The sequence below is a fragment of the Centruroides vittatus genome, unplaced genomic scaffold (genome assembly GCF_030686945.1).
Source record: "Centruroides vittatus isolate TY-2023 unplaced genomic scaffold, ASM3068694v2 contig_950, whole genome shotgun sequence".
NCBI lineage: Eukaryota > Metazoa > Arthropoda > Arachnida > Scorpiones > Buthidae > Centruroides > Centruroides vittatus.
Window position 1 is genome coordinate 1,234,335 of NW_027122629.1, and position 15,548 is coordinate 1,249,882.

At 28.4% G+C, this 15,548-nt stretch overlaps 1 protein-coding gene across 1 annotated transcript in view; it reads right to left on the reverse strand.

Annotated features, from left to right (window-relative positions):
* Nucleotides 1-15,548, reverse strand: part of mask (multiple ankyrin repeats single KH domain) — a 148,649-nt gene that overhangs the window by 38,700 nt on the left and 94,401 nt on the right. The window contains 6 exon segments of the mRNA XM_067282314.1: nucleotides 1,714-1,813; nucleotides 3,547-3,696; nucleotides 3,768-3,983; nucleotides 7,848-7,957; nucleotides 9,646-9,837; nucleotides 11,952-12,141. Of these exon segments, the coding sequence (XP_067138415.1) occupies nucleotides 1,714-1,813; nucleotides 3,547-3,696; nucleotides 3,768-3,983; nucleotides 7,848-7,957; nucleotides 9,646-9,837; nucleotides 11,952-12,141 (958 nt within the window).

Here is a 15,548-nt window from a genome sequence, read left to right on the forward strand (position 1 = left end):
TTCTTGTTGAGTGAGCATTACCCAATATGTCTAGTCAAACAATTCTGTTACTTTCCTTTTAGCTCCATCATGGGACTAAAGAAAGTTTCGAGAGCCAGTAGCCCTTCAAAGAAGGCCAGGAACACAATTGAGTTGAAAAAGGAAATCATTGAAAAATACGAGAGTGGCATTAAGACTGCTGAAATTGGCTGAATGTACTGTATGGGAAGTCAGCATCTACAATACATTCCATTGTCGTGAAAAAGAAAGCAATAAAGGAGGCTAATGTAGCAAAAGGCGTGAATGTGCTAACAAAACAGAGATTGCAAACAATTGAAGATGTCAAACAGTTATTAATTTGGATCAATCAAAAACTGTTAGATGGCGATTCTGTTTCAGAGGCCAACATATTAGTCTTTTATATTCACTTTATATTAATTTCTTATTGTTTTTTAGTATTAAACACTATATTTATTCTCTATAAAATGTGTTTTTGGTATGTATTTTGGAGTGTCTACAACAAATTAATTGGATTTACATTGGTTCATATGGAAATAATTGCCTCTGTTTTTGTTGTTTTCAGATTTTGCCGAGTGTTTTCGAACAGATTATCGACGAAAACAGAGGTATCACTGAATTCATCATATGCAGGTGATGAAGATTTAAAATATAGAACATAATATTCTAATGTAAATGGAATAAATATCATTCAAATCAAAATTAAAAGTTGTCATGTGTATGATCAAAGTTTAATTATGCAATAATTTAAAACATCATGCAATGTGTGGGTGAGTATGCACCTGCATCAAAGTGGAAGATACATATTACTATTTAGCCATTTATATAAATGGCTAAATTCACTTACACACTGGATAGTTCAAGTGTGGGTGTGTTACATGGCTCCCAAGGTTGTTGTAAGGAGAGATTCCAATATGCAAATGAGTTTCTGGTTGCTGCAGTACCTGAGTAGCTTTGTTTGAGCACCTTTTTTCACGAGCTCCATGGTAGGCTTTCCTTTCACCAGGTCTTTTTGATGCTTAGCTAGGCAGCTGGTAAGCATTTGTGTTGTTGCCACAATGTACCTTGTATTCATCCTTGTTACAGGATTCTCTAATGGCACAGCATAAACTCCTAATTTTTCAAAGGTGAAAAGTTTATCCTGATCATTGCTGATGTGTGTAAATTTGGTAGCAAGGATAGGGGCAGGAGAAAGTTGTGTTGCTTGAATATACGGCAAATGTGTATGGAGAAAGGTCCAAGATATGGCAATGGTGATCAAACTTCTGACACCTCCCTCGTTATGCAATATTGTGCTTGGAAATAGTAATTCCCTGACCATATTTAGCACATGCATGAATTTAACATGCAGAAAACCACTGTGTGTAGTGCCAAACTAATCGGGCTCAACTCAATGTTTATGAGTGTTTGTGAAATTTCATTCATTTATAAGAGATCAATCAATTTTAATGTACAACAATATAAACTATATTTATTAATTATTTTTGATAAAAAAATTTTACTAATTATAGTTTTTTAGAATATCATATATTATAAAATAATGCAAATTTTATCATGCACAGAACTTCATATCATCAACTTAAAATTTTATAAATTTGAATTCCTAAGCTTAAATCTAAAAGCAATTCTCAGTTAAAAAACCGATAATGTAGATCGCTAAAATGATATTAATCTGTCAGTCAAAATGTTTATCTAACTACGAAAATAATTTCTTACCAGGTTGTACAGTAGCAAGATATGGACTTCCTGCAGAAGCAGTTATTTCAGCTTCTTGAGGTGAAAATACCTGTAAACCATGTGGAGGAACTCTTGGAGCCTTAAATTAAAATTTAAAAAAAGAGTGAAAATTAAGATTCTATGTTTGGTGAAAATTACTAACACAAATTCATGCAAATACACATTATAGCATTCAAAATGCAAATTACTGAAAAAATTTAAAAAAACTTTATATTTTGTAAAATTGATAAAAATAATCATTCATAATTTCATACATACTGTTAAATATAATAATGATACATAAAAGAACATATTACATAATTATGATTCTACTTTATCATTCATAAAGTATAACATCAATAACTTTTAGTTATATTTATTTGGATGAAAAAATTTGTACTTTACTTTCAATTGTTACAAGTTTATCATCATGCCAGTGAACTAATCCATTCTTTAGAGAAGTACAAAATTATTTGTTACTACTTTATTTAATAATATAAATATTTGTGATTAATTCTATAGATTCATTTTTACATGGTTTTTAATATGAGCTACAGAGAAGATTTTTTACTATAAATAATTAAGAATGCTAAGATTATCAGATTTCAAAAAATTTTTTTCTTACGAAAATCTTATGTTGATAGTACCATTTTTCCATGAATTCACTTGTTACCTTATTTATTGATTTACTTATGTTATAGAATTGTCTTTCTTTGGAAATTATTATGCAGTTAAATTTGCCCATCGGCTTCTTACTATAAATTCCATCATCAGTGTTAGCAACTGTGATTGAAAACTAACAATAGATAAGTTTTATTAATTTAATGTCCTATCAAACTACTTTTGTAACTGATACTGTAATTCAATTGTTTTAACCTGTAGAAGATAGCATCACAGAAACTAGATAAGTACCAAAATTTAAAAGAAGAAATTCAACAAATTTGGAAGCAAAAACGGCTTTTTATCATACAAACCCTTCTTTCTAAAACAGGAAATATTGTTCATTTACTGGCAAAGAATTGCCAATCTTCAAATAGGTGGGATGCTATTGTACTATAGTGAGTGAAGATTTTTTGTAATAACTAATAACTTTATTTTTAGCAATAACAGAAATATATATTAAATTAGTAAAATTTAACTGGTTACTAAAATTACTATTACTACACAATTATATTAAAATCAGTTTTTAATGCAAATGAAGAATTAAGAAATTAAATAAAAGGAGAATATTTAATATTTCTCCTCAAATTTGAAGAAAATGAAGTTATATGAAAAACTATAAATTCAATAAACATTTTTATTGCAACATTTATCTTAAGCAATATCTATTATAATATCTTCTAATCAGAAGGGAAGTCACTTAAGGAACAAAAATACTCCTGACATAATAGTTACATTCCTTTCTTTGAGAATAACAATAAAAATGCATCTTTACAATATAATTGACTTTGTGATTGTTGTAATATATTGAATTAATAAGGATTTACATATGTATAAAAAATACATATAAAATTATAGTAACTTTACACTTGGGTAAAAAACAAAAAATAGCAAACTTCTTAAGTTTTTCAAAATAATTCACTTTAAATGATTTTGAATTTAATAAGTTTATTTAAAATGATTATTTTAACAATTCAGACTTTGCAAATGAAAGAAATTTTTAAATTAAAATCATAAAAATTTTGTATATTTTATTCATATTGAATAATTAAATTATGTTTTTATAGATATATCACTATCATCATTAAAATTATGTAATAAGTGTTTTATGACTATATAAAAATGATTTTTTTTGTGTAAACTGCAAGTAATTAAAATATCTGTAAGGCTTACCTCAGTGGCTTCTAAAGCAGACGTAGTTAGTTGTGATAAGTCCGGTGGCGGCGGTGGCGATGATAAAATATTATTTGGATAATCTAGTAATAATTGAACAACTGCTGTATGACCCCCTTTTGCAGCCTCAATAAGCATAGTAGAATTATCCTAAACAGAATTACAATGTATTAGAAACACAGATAAGCTTATATTATCAGCAAATAACTATGATTACATACTTTTAGCTTATGAGATGGATCTGCACCATGGGCCAAAAGAAGTTCTACTACAGCAAGATGACCACCAGCACAAGCCAATGAGAGTGGATTGTGGTCATTATTAGATGTTTGTTTGTTTACTTGTGCTCCCTTGCTAATTAAAAATTGAACTGTACATAGATGACCCGCCCGAGCAGCTTTCATCAAAGGAGTCCGACCTCCTTCTGATTCATGTTCCTAGAAAAAAGCAAAAATAAAAATATATATACAGGCATAAGTAATAATTGCAATTATTATTAAGTATATTATGTTGTATTGTTTTTTATAAAATGGATAAAAATAGCAATAGCAAAAACATTAGCATTTTAATAATTATAGAATTACAAAAGTTGAATGCAACAAAATGTATATTTTATATTTTTAACAATATTTCTGAAACCTACTGAAAATAAACTATTCAAAATCATGATTGTAATGCAATCTTCTGACATCTCTTACTTAGCACTTTCTGATTTGAACATAATTCTTTGCACAGAAAACATTGTAGATGCTATAAACTGTTAACTTTTTTCTTGATGTATTTACAGCATAATTATTTTCATGCTATTGTTTATCTTAATAATAATACTGATAACTATAAAGCTAAAACAAGGCGACAAATGCCAATTTAACTTTTATTTGCAAACAATTATTTATAAATTGTTTTTTTTATATACAGAGAATGCCCCATACATTCTTGTTCACTATAGGAACTTTCAATTTATATCATATATAAAATCTAAATATAATCTGCTATATTCTATGAAGCTATCTTTTTATCATTTCTTGAATTTTGAGAAGAAAAACTGCCCCAACCTCAATCTGGTTTGCATTGACAAAACATGTCCTGTACAGAGTCCCATCAACTGAAATAGATGATAGTTACACAGCACAATATTTGGACTATGTGCCCAGTGGAGCAGTAGTTAAAGTTCTTCCAGCTCTTGGACAGGAACTGGAGGAACTTTAACTACTGCCAAACTGATGATTAATCCATAAAAAAAATTCAACATTGGAGATGCCATTAACACTGCTGCTGATATATTACAGGTATCATCATCTGTCTATATGAATAGTATTTGACATACTAAATCTGTTTTAAGTGTGTAAAAGTTTTGAAATCTTTAATAAAGTTTCAGAAGTAATGAAAGACTTAGTCATTAAGGAAATGACTGGCTTTGACAAAGCTGAAGAAAGAATATTCTGAAAACTTCTTAAAAGCTCAAAAAGAAATAATTGAATGAGGAACTTTACATATAATATGAAAATAGAACTTCCTGCAATGGTTTATTTTAACCATAAAGTATATATCTAAAGAATATAGAGATATCTGTCAATCATTAATGATGATTCTGACAAAAATTATAGTTCCAAAGTTGAATCAAATACTTAAATATTCTATTTACTGTCACATGCAAAATCTATAATGAAAAATAAAATAAAAGCAAATAAACTTTTCATTTATCATTTTCTGGATTAAGAACTAAGCTCTATGGACTAAGAATCCAAACTCTCTATATGATTCAGTTTCATTAGTTGATAGTTTTTATAGGTGTGTGGCTAAATTAAGTCTTTATATTTAAATCTTCAATTTTATCACAAAGTGAATTTCCTGGAGTTTTCCCAGTTTTTTAGCAAGTGATGGTCAAAACAATATTGAATGCAAAAAAATTGCATATATACAAAACTTAAAAAATAAAAAAAAATAAATTTGACTTTAAGAAATAAAAAATCTCAAAATAGAAAATAATATTCCTATGCTCAGTAATAGCCAATAAAATTTGCTCCATTTTACAAAAAGCAGATTACTACAGACTACACAATACACTTAAATATTAATTAACCCTTTCCATGCGGTTATACGCCTTTAGGCGTATGTCACGTGACTTGCCGTTAATTCGTGATGCAGCATACGCCTTTAGGCGTAATTAATCAAAAAATTCGATTATTTTGCGTTATATTCGATTTTTCCAGAGATCTTAGCTTTGATTCTCTCTTCTGTAGGTCGATTGACTTTGTTTAAGCCAAAAAGTGTTTTGTGACCACCCCTGGGCCATAAATATTTCGGTAAAATGGACCCCCTACCATTCTACAAAAAATCTTCCCAGTTAACTACACAGTTGACTGAAAACAATCAAAGGAAAACTCCTTCTACAGTTTTATTGGGTATCTTCTGTCTTTGTTGACATTACTTTAACTAATCACAGACTTGTGAAACAAAAATTTGTCGTGAAAAGTCCCATCTCCAACCTTCCAAGTAAAATGTAAACAATCGCAATAAATCTGCTTTTTAAATCGTTTTTTAGCATTAACTAATTTAATGTACTTAAACATTAAATTAGCTAATTCTACAATATTTTGGCTAGTAAATATGTTTTTAAAACTATCTAGCAATAAATATTTCCAGGAAACTCCACCTCCCTATAGTAAATCTATGGAAAATCTTCTTGCTGTTAATTGGCTTTAAAAATTTTGTTTCTACGCCTATTATGCTTTAATTGGTAATTTATATTATGACTGAATCAACTTCAACGAATGAGAGTTTTTTTAAAACCATTTGGTCGGGATTTTCCCGCGAAGAACCAATCCACGTGATTAAAGTCAGAATGTAATCAAACGTTCAAAGATAGCTATATTCATCACTTTAGAGCCATAATTCTACTAGTTTTCATGTTATTTGACTTTATTTAGACAAGAAGATTTCTTATCAAAAGCTTCTATCTGAAAAATTTACCGAAAGACTCATTACTTCTGGATATTGCGTAATTGCAGGAAAAAATTAACTAATCGCTTATTTTAGTGTATTATTGTATAAAGCATTGAAAAAATATAAAAAAGTGTCAAATATTCACTATTTTAAGCAGAAATATATGATGATAAACTTTAATGTGTTGCTTTACGATAACAATCAACCCCTCTCCCTGCTAAGGAATTAGAGACACAGTGTAAATAATGGCAATAACTTCTCCCCCGCTCTAGGTAGAGAGCTGCGGTTTCTTTTATTTAAAAGAAGAGAGATGTATCTAACTAACAAATGTACAAAGTTTAGCAATTCTCTGTAAATTAATTTTTTTTTCTTTTGTTCGTAAGCTTCAAATTTTAATATTATTTTAAATTTCTATTAAACTAAAAATTAAACAATCGTAAACTGTGATATTTTCTTAATCAAACACAAAAAACAAATTAAACATAGTGCGATTTTGAAGCAAAATATCGCGATTTAAAAATTATCCAAAAACTGCAAAAATGCACCGCATGACAAATTCCACTCAATTATTTGCTGTAGATCACCAGCATGGAAAGGGTTAAGAAAACACTTAAGGCCTATAAAATGATTACTATATTATATGAATACAGTAGCCATGATAATGTTAATAAAAATTATTCTTAAAAAAAAAAAAAAACTAAAAATTGAAAAATGAATTCAGAACCACACAGTAGTAATCAGTTTTTATAACTATAATGATTAATACACCTTGCTTACAACTACCTGCTGAAAAAGTATGCATTACAAATGTTTTTGGCTTTTTTGAGAAGCATGCTTCAGGTTGTTCGGTCGCTAGAACTTCATTCAAGTTTCAAATTTTCTTTGAATATCTTTTCTTTTGAATATTTGAAAATTCTTATACATATAAAAATTTTTGAAAGCGTTCCAAAATAGAATCTCCTCTAAAAATTCAGAAGATTCAAAATTTGAATGAAGTTCAAACAAGAGAACAACCTGAAGCATGCTTCTCAAAAAAGCCAAAATTGTTTGTAATGCATACATCTATCTACTGGAAAAGCAAGCAAGGTGTGTTTATTATAGTTAACTTTATTCCAGTTTAAATAACTCAAATTTTATAATTTCAAATTAATTTGTGTAATTAAACAATGAGAGAAAATTATTCTTATTTTAATTAACTGTAGAGTTTCATTCGTAGAATACATACAACAGCAATGAAAAACTTTTTAAATAAACATATTTTAAACAACTATGCTTATACATACTTATTGCAACATAAAAAAAATTGTCAGTTAATGAAAATATAAAGTATATTTATAAAATTAAATTTTACATACCAATTCTGCATTTGCTTGTAATAATATATCTGCTACATCAGTATGCCCATTTTCACATGCATATGTCAAAGCTGTATCTTTGGTTGCTGTTTGAGCATTCACAGTTGCACCTAGGAAATAAACAAAATTTATTAAGACTGAAATGTTACTACAGTAATCATAAACATCATTGGTCATAATTTTAAGACATAAGAGTGTTTTCTAATCAAACTGGAAATAGAGAATTTAAAATGTAAGAGATAATTTGATAAAGTTAACAAAACTAAAGGTTAAACAACTACTTTTATTAGCAGAAAAGATTTGAAATTCTATATATATTCATAGTAATTCAAAATTTTTAAAATACAATTAGATGAATCAAACCATGCAAAAATACTGAAGAAGTCTAATTACTAAATATAAATCAAAAGTATGAAACTATCAAAGATAGAAAGAAGTTCTTAATAAATATGAACCAACCTTCAAGAAAAAATCCTAATAATTTATCAAATACTTTAAAAATCAATGATTTAAACAATCATACTCAACACTTATCTTTTATCATCTTTATGCGAAATTAGTAATTTTGATTATTCAAGTGTCATATAATTCTAAAATGAAAATATTTTCCATTTAAAATGTACAAAAAACAGACTTAATCTTATATGTATATAATTTTATACAAAAATTTACAAGTTGCTTGAAAAATGTCAAGAAGTCACCAATAGTGATGATGGTGAAAATATATATATATATACATACATATATTGATGGTGATGGTAAAAATATGATGGTGAAAGTATATATATATATATTTTCATCATCATCACTATTGGTGACTTCTTGACATTTTTCAAGCAACTTGTAAATTCCCTTTGCATAAAATTCTGGTGGTTATTATATCAAAAAACTCCTGAACCAGGATCATCATTTTGGAAGTGCTGCCCATTTTAAGCATTCTACAGTGACCAGAAAAAAATTTAGAAATCTATTAGTTCCAGGTCTGGTGAATATGGCAGATGAGGCAAAACAGACAACCACGCTCAAATTTTTTTTTTCTTGGGTAACCTTTGCATTGTCATGTAATAAAGTGACTTTTCTGTTAACAAGTGCAGGATGCTTTTCTTGAAGTTTTAGCCAAAGCTGATCTAACTGTTAAACAGATACACTTGCAGTAACAGTTTCATTGCATGGTAACAACTCAAATAATTCCCTGATGATCCCACCATACACAACAAAAATTTTTCTTCTGTGCATACAGGGTTTCAGGTCCAGTTGAGGCTGACGAATCTTGTAAACTCATTGTTATTTTTGAATGACAATTTCATACGTAAGCCACTTTTCATCTCCCGAATCCTTTTTTCGCAAAAATAGTTATATCTTTATTTCAGAAAAGCAAGATAGCAGCTATCAAACCTTCTGTCAGCATTATTCCATTCAAAAAAATTACTCTACTACTGAGGAACCCAAACTCAGCTCACCTATCCTAGTTTTTCGAGGTGATGATTGATAAGGACATGTTTGTCTTATCTGTTAATTCCCTTGTTTGCCATGAATTCTGCTCAATCAAGACCTTTAAAATAACATCATTAGAGTCTGAGGAGTGGCCTGTCTTTGTTCATTCATCTTATAAGGACAAATCACAAGAATGGAATTTTGTAAACCTCTTTTGAACTGCTCTATCTGAAATCACTCCATTGCCGTATATAAAACACTCATAAAACATTATATATATCGAACATCTTACTAGTTTGTGAAGTCTGCTGAAAATTTTACAGCTAAAGACCAAACTCTAAATATTAATTCAAACCATATTTACCAGAAGAGATGAGAAACCGAACAAGTTCCAAGTGTCCTTCCTGGGCTGCCTCCATTAGAGGTGTGCTGGCACCAAGTTCTATATCTGCACCAGCTTTTATCAAAAAGTCAGCCACTTCTAAAAATCCTCCACAGCAGGCAAGAGTTAAGGCCGTTTCTTGAGTTTCTTCTGTTTGTGCATTAATATCAGCACCTGAATTTACAATAAAAAATATTAACAAGTTTTAAATCAGTCAATTGGAAATTATTAAAATAGTCACAGTTTTATTTAAACTATAGAATTACAGAAGTTGTGTGTTTGTAACAGTCACTGTTTCCAGTTCAAGACTCAGTTTACTATACTATACTATACATACATACATATATATATATATATATATATATATATATATATGTATGTATGTATGTATGTATGTATATATATATAAATTACTTAAATTTGGATTGTCACAGAGGAAATAATTCTGGAAGTTTGTAATTACAATAGAACTTCAACTCTCTCAAATCAATTTTTAAAATTTACAAAAAAACACTTGAAAATAAGAGATGATCACAGTTCATTTAAATTTAGCAACACATTATATTTAATCTATTTCTGAAAATTAATTTAAGTTTTGAAATATCTTTTGCAAATAATATAAAAATCTATAAAATTATGAAAGAAATTATTAATTTTTGAAATAATTAATTACTTATTAAATCAAAATATATCCATAGATAGAATTAGATGCATAATTATATTAAGTAAAACATTTAATAAATTATTTGTTATTTTTAACTTACAATATAAAAAAACTTTAACATTTCTTAAAATACTTTGTTGTCAGTGAAAACATTTTATTGCTCATTTTCTGATATAATTTATGAATGTCTGATAAATTAAAAATATATATATACATATATACTTATATATATATAAGTAAGTATATAATTTTCTTTTAAATGTAAGAAAACTGAATATATCTGACATTTCATTACATTCTGAAATGAGGTGACAAAATTTGACCCACATTGCCTCCACACACTATGCAACACTGAAACTCGCTTTCCAAATGTGCCTCATATTTATTTTCCGTCATTTCTCTCAAATTTTTCCTCTATAAGCTCAGTTTTATATCTGTTATAACAGATATTATCTCAAAAGATTGGAGAGAAATCATTAGAAATTAAAATAATTGCCTAGAAAAGTTTGACAGATGATTTAGTAAACATGGCTAATTTATTAAATTGTAAATTATCTTTTCAACTAGTTTCAGATTAGTTGTGACTTGATCTATCTGTGGGGAGGAAAAAAATTCAAAGAAACACTTCCTAATTATTTAATTTGATTTTGAAGTGAAGTAATGCAAAGCTTTTAGTAGTGTTAAAATTTATTTTATGCATTTTTATTAAATTTTAGGTAAGAATTAATCATAACTGCACAAAACTGATTTATTTAATAATATGATAATTTAATTGCAGCAAAATCATCATAGAACACATCCAGATCCAGGGGAAATGATTGAAAATATATGCTGAGAATAATATCATTTATAAATGTTATGCATTTCTAAAGAATTCTGTATGATTTATTAGAGGAAAGTATTATAGCACTGCCAATTCTAAAACAAGGAAAGGTTTTTTTTTAATGAAATTGAAGTCATGTTTAACATTATAAAACTAATAATTTAATTATGTTAAAAATTTTAATAAATTTAAATCTATAAAATTAAATATCAGCAACAATAATAATTGAAGTGTTGTTATTCTTCTGGATTATCCACAAAAATACTCAACTGAAAATTCCACATATTATGAACAGTTTACCTAGATTATAAGAAGAATGCCACAAGAAAAATTAAGTTTCAAAAATAGAAGAGTATGGACTACAAATTATAATATGCATACAACACATTTTTATAACAATGTTTATCATTGTTATAAAAATTAAGTCATAAGCCTTTTAATAAAAAAATAGTTTGTTGCTTATTATATAATTTAATGCATTTAATGAAATATTACATAACCATTTTCTTTGAATTGAAACATGCCAACTGTTTAGATATTCTATTTCTAAAAATTTTGCTCCTGTTATATATAAAATATCAACAAAACTATTTCAAAATGTTTTAATTTACAGATACAAATCATATACCAAATTATACATGTTAAATCAAATAGCTGGATTAAATAGTTTAGCATAAACATTCAAAAATTGACTTAATTTTTAATGAGTCAAGATTCAAAGATTCCTAAGAAAAAGTGTCTTCTGTACTGTACATTATTATTTCATATAAAAAAGTTATGAGATTATATTTGATATTTTACCTTGACTAAGTAACAGAGCAACCATTTCTTCATGTCCTTCCCTGGCAGCTTCCATAAGAGGAGTGTATCCTTCATCATTTACTTCTTCAATATTAGCACCACGTTCAAGAAGTAACATAGCTAATTCAACATGTCCTCCACAAGCTGCAAGTGTCAATGGAGATTCAAAACTATCAGCTGGCATATTTACCTAAAATTTAAAAAAAATTTTTAAACTTTAATTTCCAGGAGGTAGAAGAGTGAACCCAACAAAATTAATTAAAAAGAAATTTAAAGAAAACCTTTTATATAATTTCAAATTTAAATAAAATTAAAAAATGTTTTAAGTTATAATTTATACATAGACAAACTAAGTATAATAATTTAGATTATATAACAATAGCATATACAATTGTTGAATTAGCTTCCTTTTGTCTCAGAATCAACACAAAAAACAGTTTATAGAATCAAATAATCCACAATACCAAACAGTTTGTAAACAAAAGTAAAATAATTAAAAGCAGACCTATGGTAGATAAATGTAGGTTCCCATAAGACCTTCGGAGAAGACATTGCATAACTTCCTGTCAGCACATATGCATGATTATAAATATACTTTACATACTTTAGCTAGGAGATTAGTGGATGTAGCTTTAACGATCAGGAGTACATCTCTGTACTTGATTTTACTTCACCGTATCGCTATTTTAATACAAATGTGCTTTTGTTACTTAAGGAGTCTGCTTGAGAATATAGGAAATAGGCTTTCTACCATCAACATATACCAAAATTGGCACATATGTTATGCTATTCATCCATTTTAAGTATAAAGATCAAATCTAGCTTCAGAATAAAGAAGCACCCCTCTTGGGAAATTTGTGTGAACTAGTCATAAGGGCCTAGTAGCAATCAAACCTACATTTTATATTGTAAAGGAATATCTGGAAATATCATCTATGTACCTCCTGATAATATGGCAGAATAAACCCAACATGAAAGAGTTTGTCTGAAGTTATGAACAACAATAGCTTTGAACTCCCTCTAAAACTAGATCAAGAAGGGCAAATTTTTGAACTTTCATATTACCCTAATAATACACACATTAATACAAGTATTTATAGAAAACTGAAATGTCAGTCTTTCTTTACAGCATACTCAGAAGATCCACACTTTCAAAATCTCTGTTTTTAGAGCTCTTATTAGAAGGATGCATATACACTGCACCACCAATATTTTAGATACACAAAGGGAATTAAGATACTTTAAACAACTAGTAGTACAGCATGGATATCCTAAGTAGTTAGACAGTTGATAAAGAACAAAAGGATACACAAGTTAAAGATAATGATAGATGTATCAAGATAAAATATATGAAGCTTAGGAAGATATAGGAAATGTTTCAAATATGTAAGCTGGAACTTTCATACAAGAAAAAAAAAACCACACCATTCAAATTTTTCCAAAATATGTATGCTTTATATTTTAGATATATGAAGAAACTGAAAATAAATTACCAATTAAAATGGCACATTAAAGGAACCCCATGTTTTCTCTTTGCTTAAAAACTGCAAGGACAGGAGAAAGAAGAAAACACACCTTGGATATACAGCATCCCTGTGTTAGGTAGGAGATTGGGACAAGAGTGATAATATGTTGGTGCCATGAGCATGTCATTACTTAAGAGTGAGAGAACATAGTAAACTATAAATAAAAAAAACTACAGTAGAGCAGTGATTATCTGAAACAATTTGGGACTGGCATAGTTCAGATAACTGATCATTTACGAAAAAATATATTAAACACAAAACTGTACTGTATATATTTTGTATCACACGTCTTACAAATACATACCTTACATAAAGTGGTACACTAAAATAGACCTACAGTTTAGGTTGGCAGGGAGGAGGAGAGTGCTGCAGTGCCACAGCACTAGCGAAAATTTGAATTTGCTGATTGGAATGCTTTCAGTTAACCAATGTTTCGGTTAATTGATATTCAGATAATCGATGCTCTGCTGTAGTTACTGCTTGAGCAGCACTTGCAAGTAAGCCAGACATATTGCATTTTCAAATTTTAAATTTTAAAATTTTACATATGTACAGGGATATAGCCCATATAAGATAAATTTTTAACTCTGGTAGTAAGGGGGAGATGTATTAATTATAAAGATGCAGAAACTATCAACAGCATGTAGAATTCTTTATAATCTTTATAAGAGTACAGAGACATTCTAGCTTTCCTTTTTTGATTAACATGGTATATATAACAAATATTAATTACTTTAATAATACTGTTACTTATTTATTTTCTAAATGCAAATTTTATGTATTACAGTAGAGAGTTGTTAATCCGAATCAATTGGGGACTGGGGTTGTTCGATTAGTGATTTGTTCGGATAACGGATTATGTACGAAAAAATATATTAACCCGTCCGATGTTCAAATTTTTCTCCGTTGCGTGTCACTTCGTGTTGAATTTTCGTCGATTTTAAGCCTAACGAAAATTTTTATAATAATAATCGAGGCTATTGTATCATTAAAATTATTTCTTTATTTTGTACAAACAAAATAAATATATTGAAGAATATAAAAACATGAAAATTATACTTTAAAAGTAAATCTAGTATCAAAAACATTTGATTCAGCACAACACAGTCCGACTGAAAATCGTTCAGATAACCGGTGATTCAGATTACCAGGGTTCGGATCAACGACTCTCTACTGTAATTATTTTTGTCTATAAGTATTACTACTGTTACACTTGGTATCACTGAAAGCTAAGTCAATTATTTAATCAATACGAAATGTAAAATGTTCTTTGGAACATTTCCTTTCATAGAATTTGATTCACTGAACACCCAAAAACTATTTGGAACACTTGGCTTCAAAATTTTGCAGTCAGATATATAGGTCAAAAACATTAATTTTGTATTGAATAAAATATTTGCTGAACAAGAAGGTGTTAAATTTTTCTGTAATTCAATTACAGTGGTGTCTCATACTTCAAATTAAATTCATCCCAAGAGACCACTTGACCTCCTGAATTAGTTGAAGTCTGAATCAATTTTCAGCATTAGAAGTTATGGAAAGTGAATTTATCTGTTCCCAGACCATAAACAATATTTAACCACACTAAAAATAAAGTGAAAAAGCACTGAAAACACGTGAGCCTAACGCAAGAGATGCTTTCACAGTGAGAGTAAAAGACAACTTGAGTGCACAACAGATAATGTTTATGCATTGTGTGCATTTTTTGTGTGCAGTTTGAACACTGGGTCAAATCTTTCCAATTTAGCATTCAAACTTGGGAACATTTAAAGTTACAGACACTCAAAGTATGAGGTACCACAATAATATATTCTTACAGAGTATAGTGTACAAACTTTGTATTTTCATTAACTAACTCATAGCCATAATAAAAAACTAACAACTTAAGTCAAATATATGAAATTCATAAACTTCTTGAAATTATTTTGTAGCATTGTCACTTTCTACATTGAATGGTTATAAATACACATGCATATTCATTCAATACAAAATGATTCAATTTTATCAAATAACACCACTAAAACCTTCAAACTATACCAGCAAATATAATTTAATTTAAATATGTTATGAC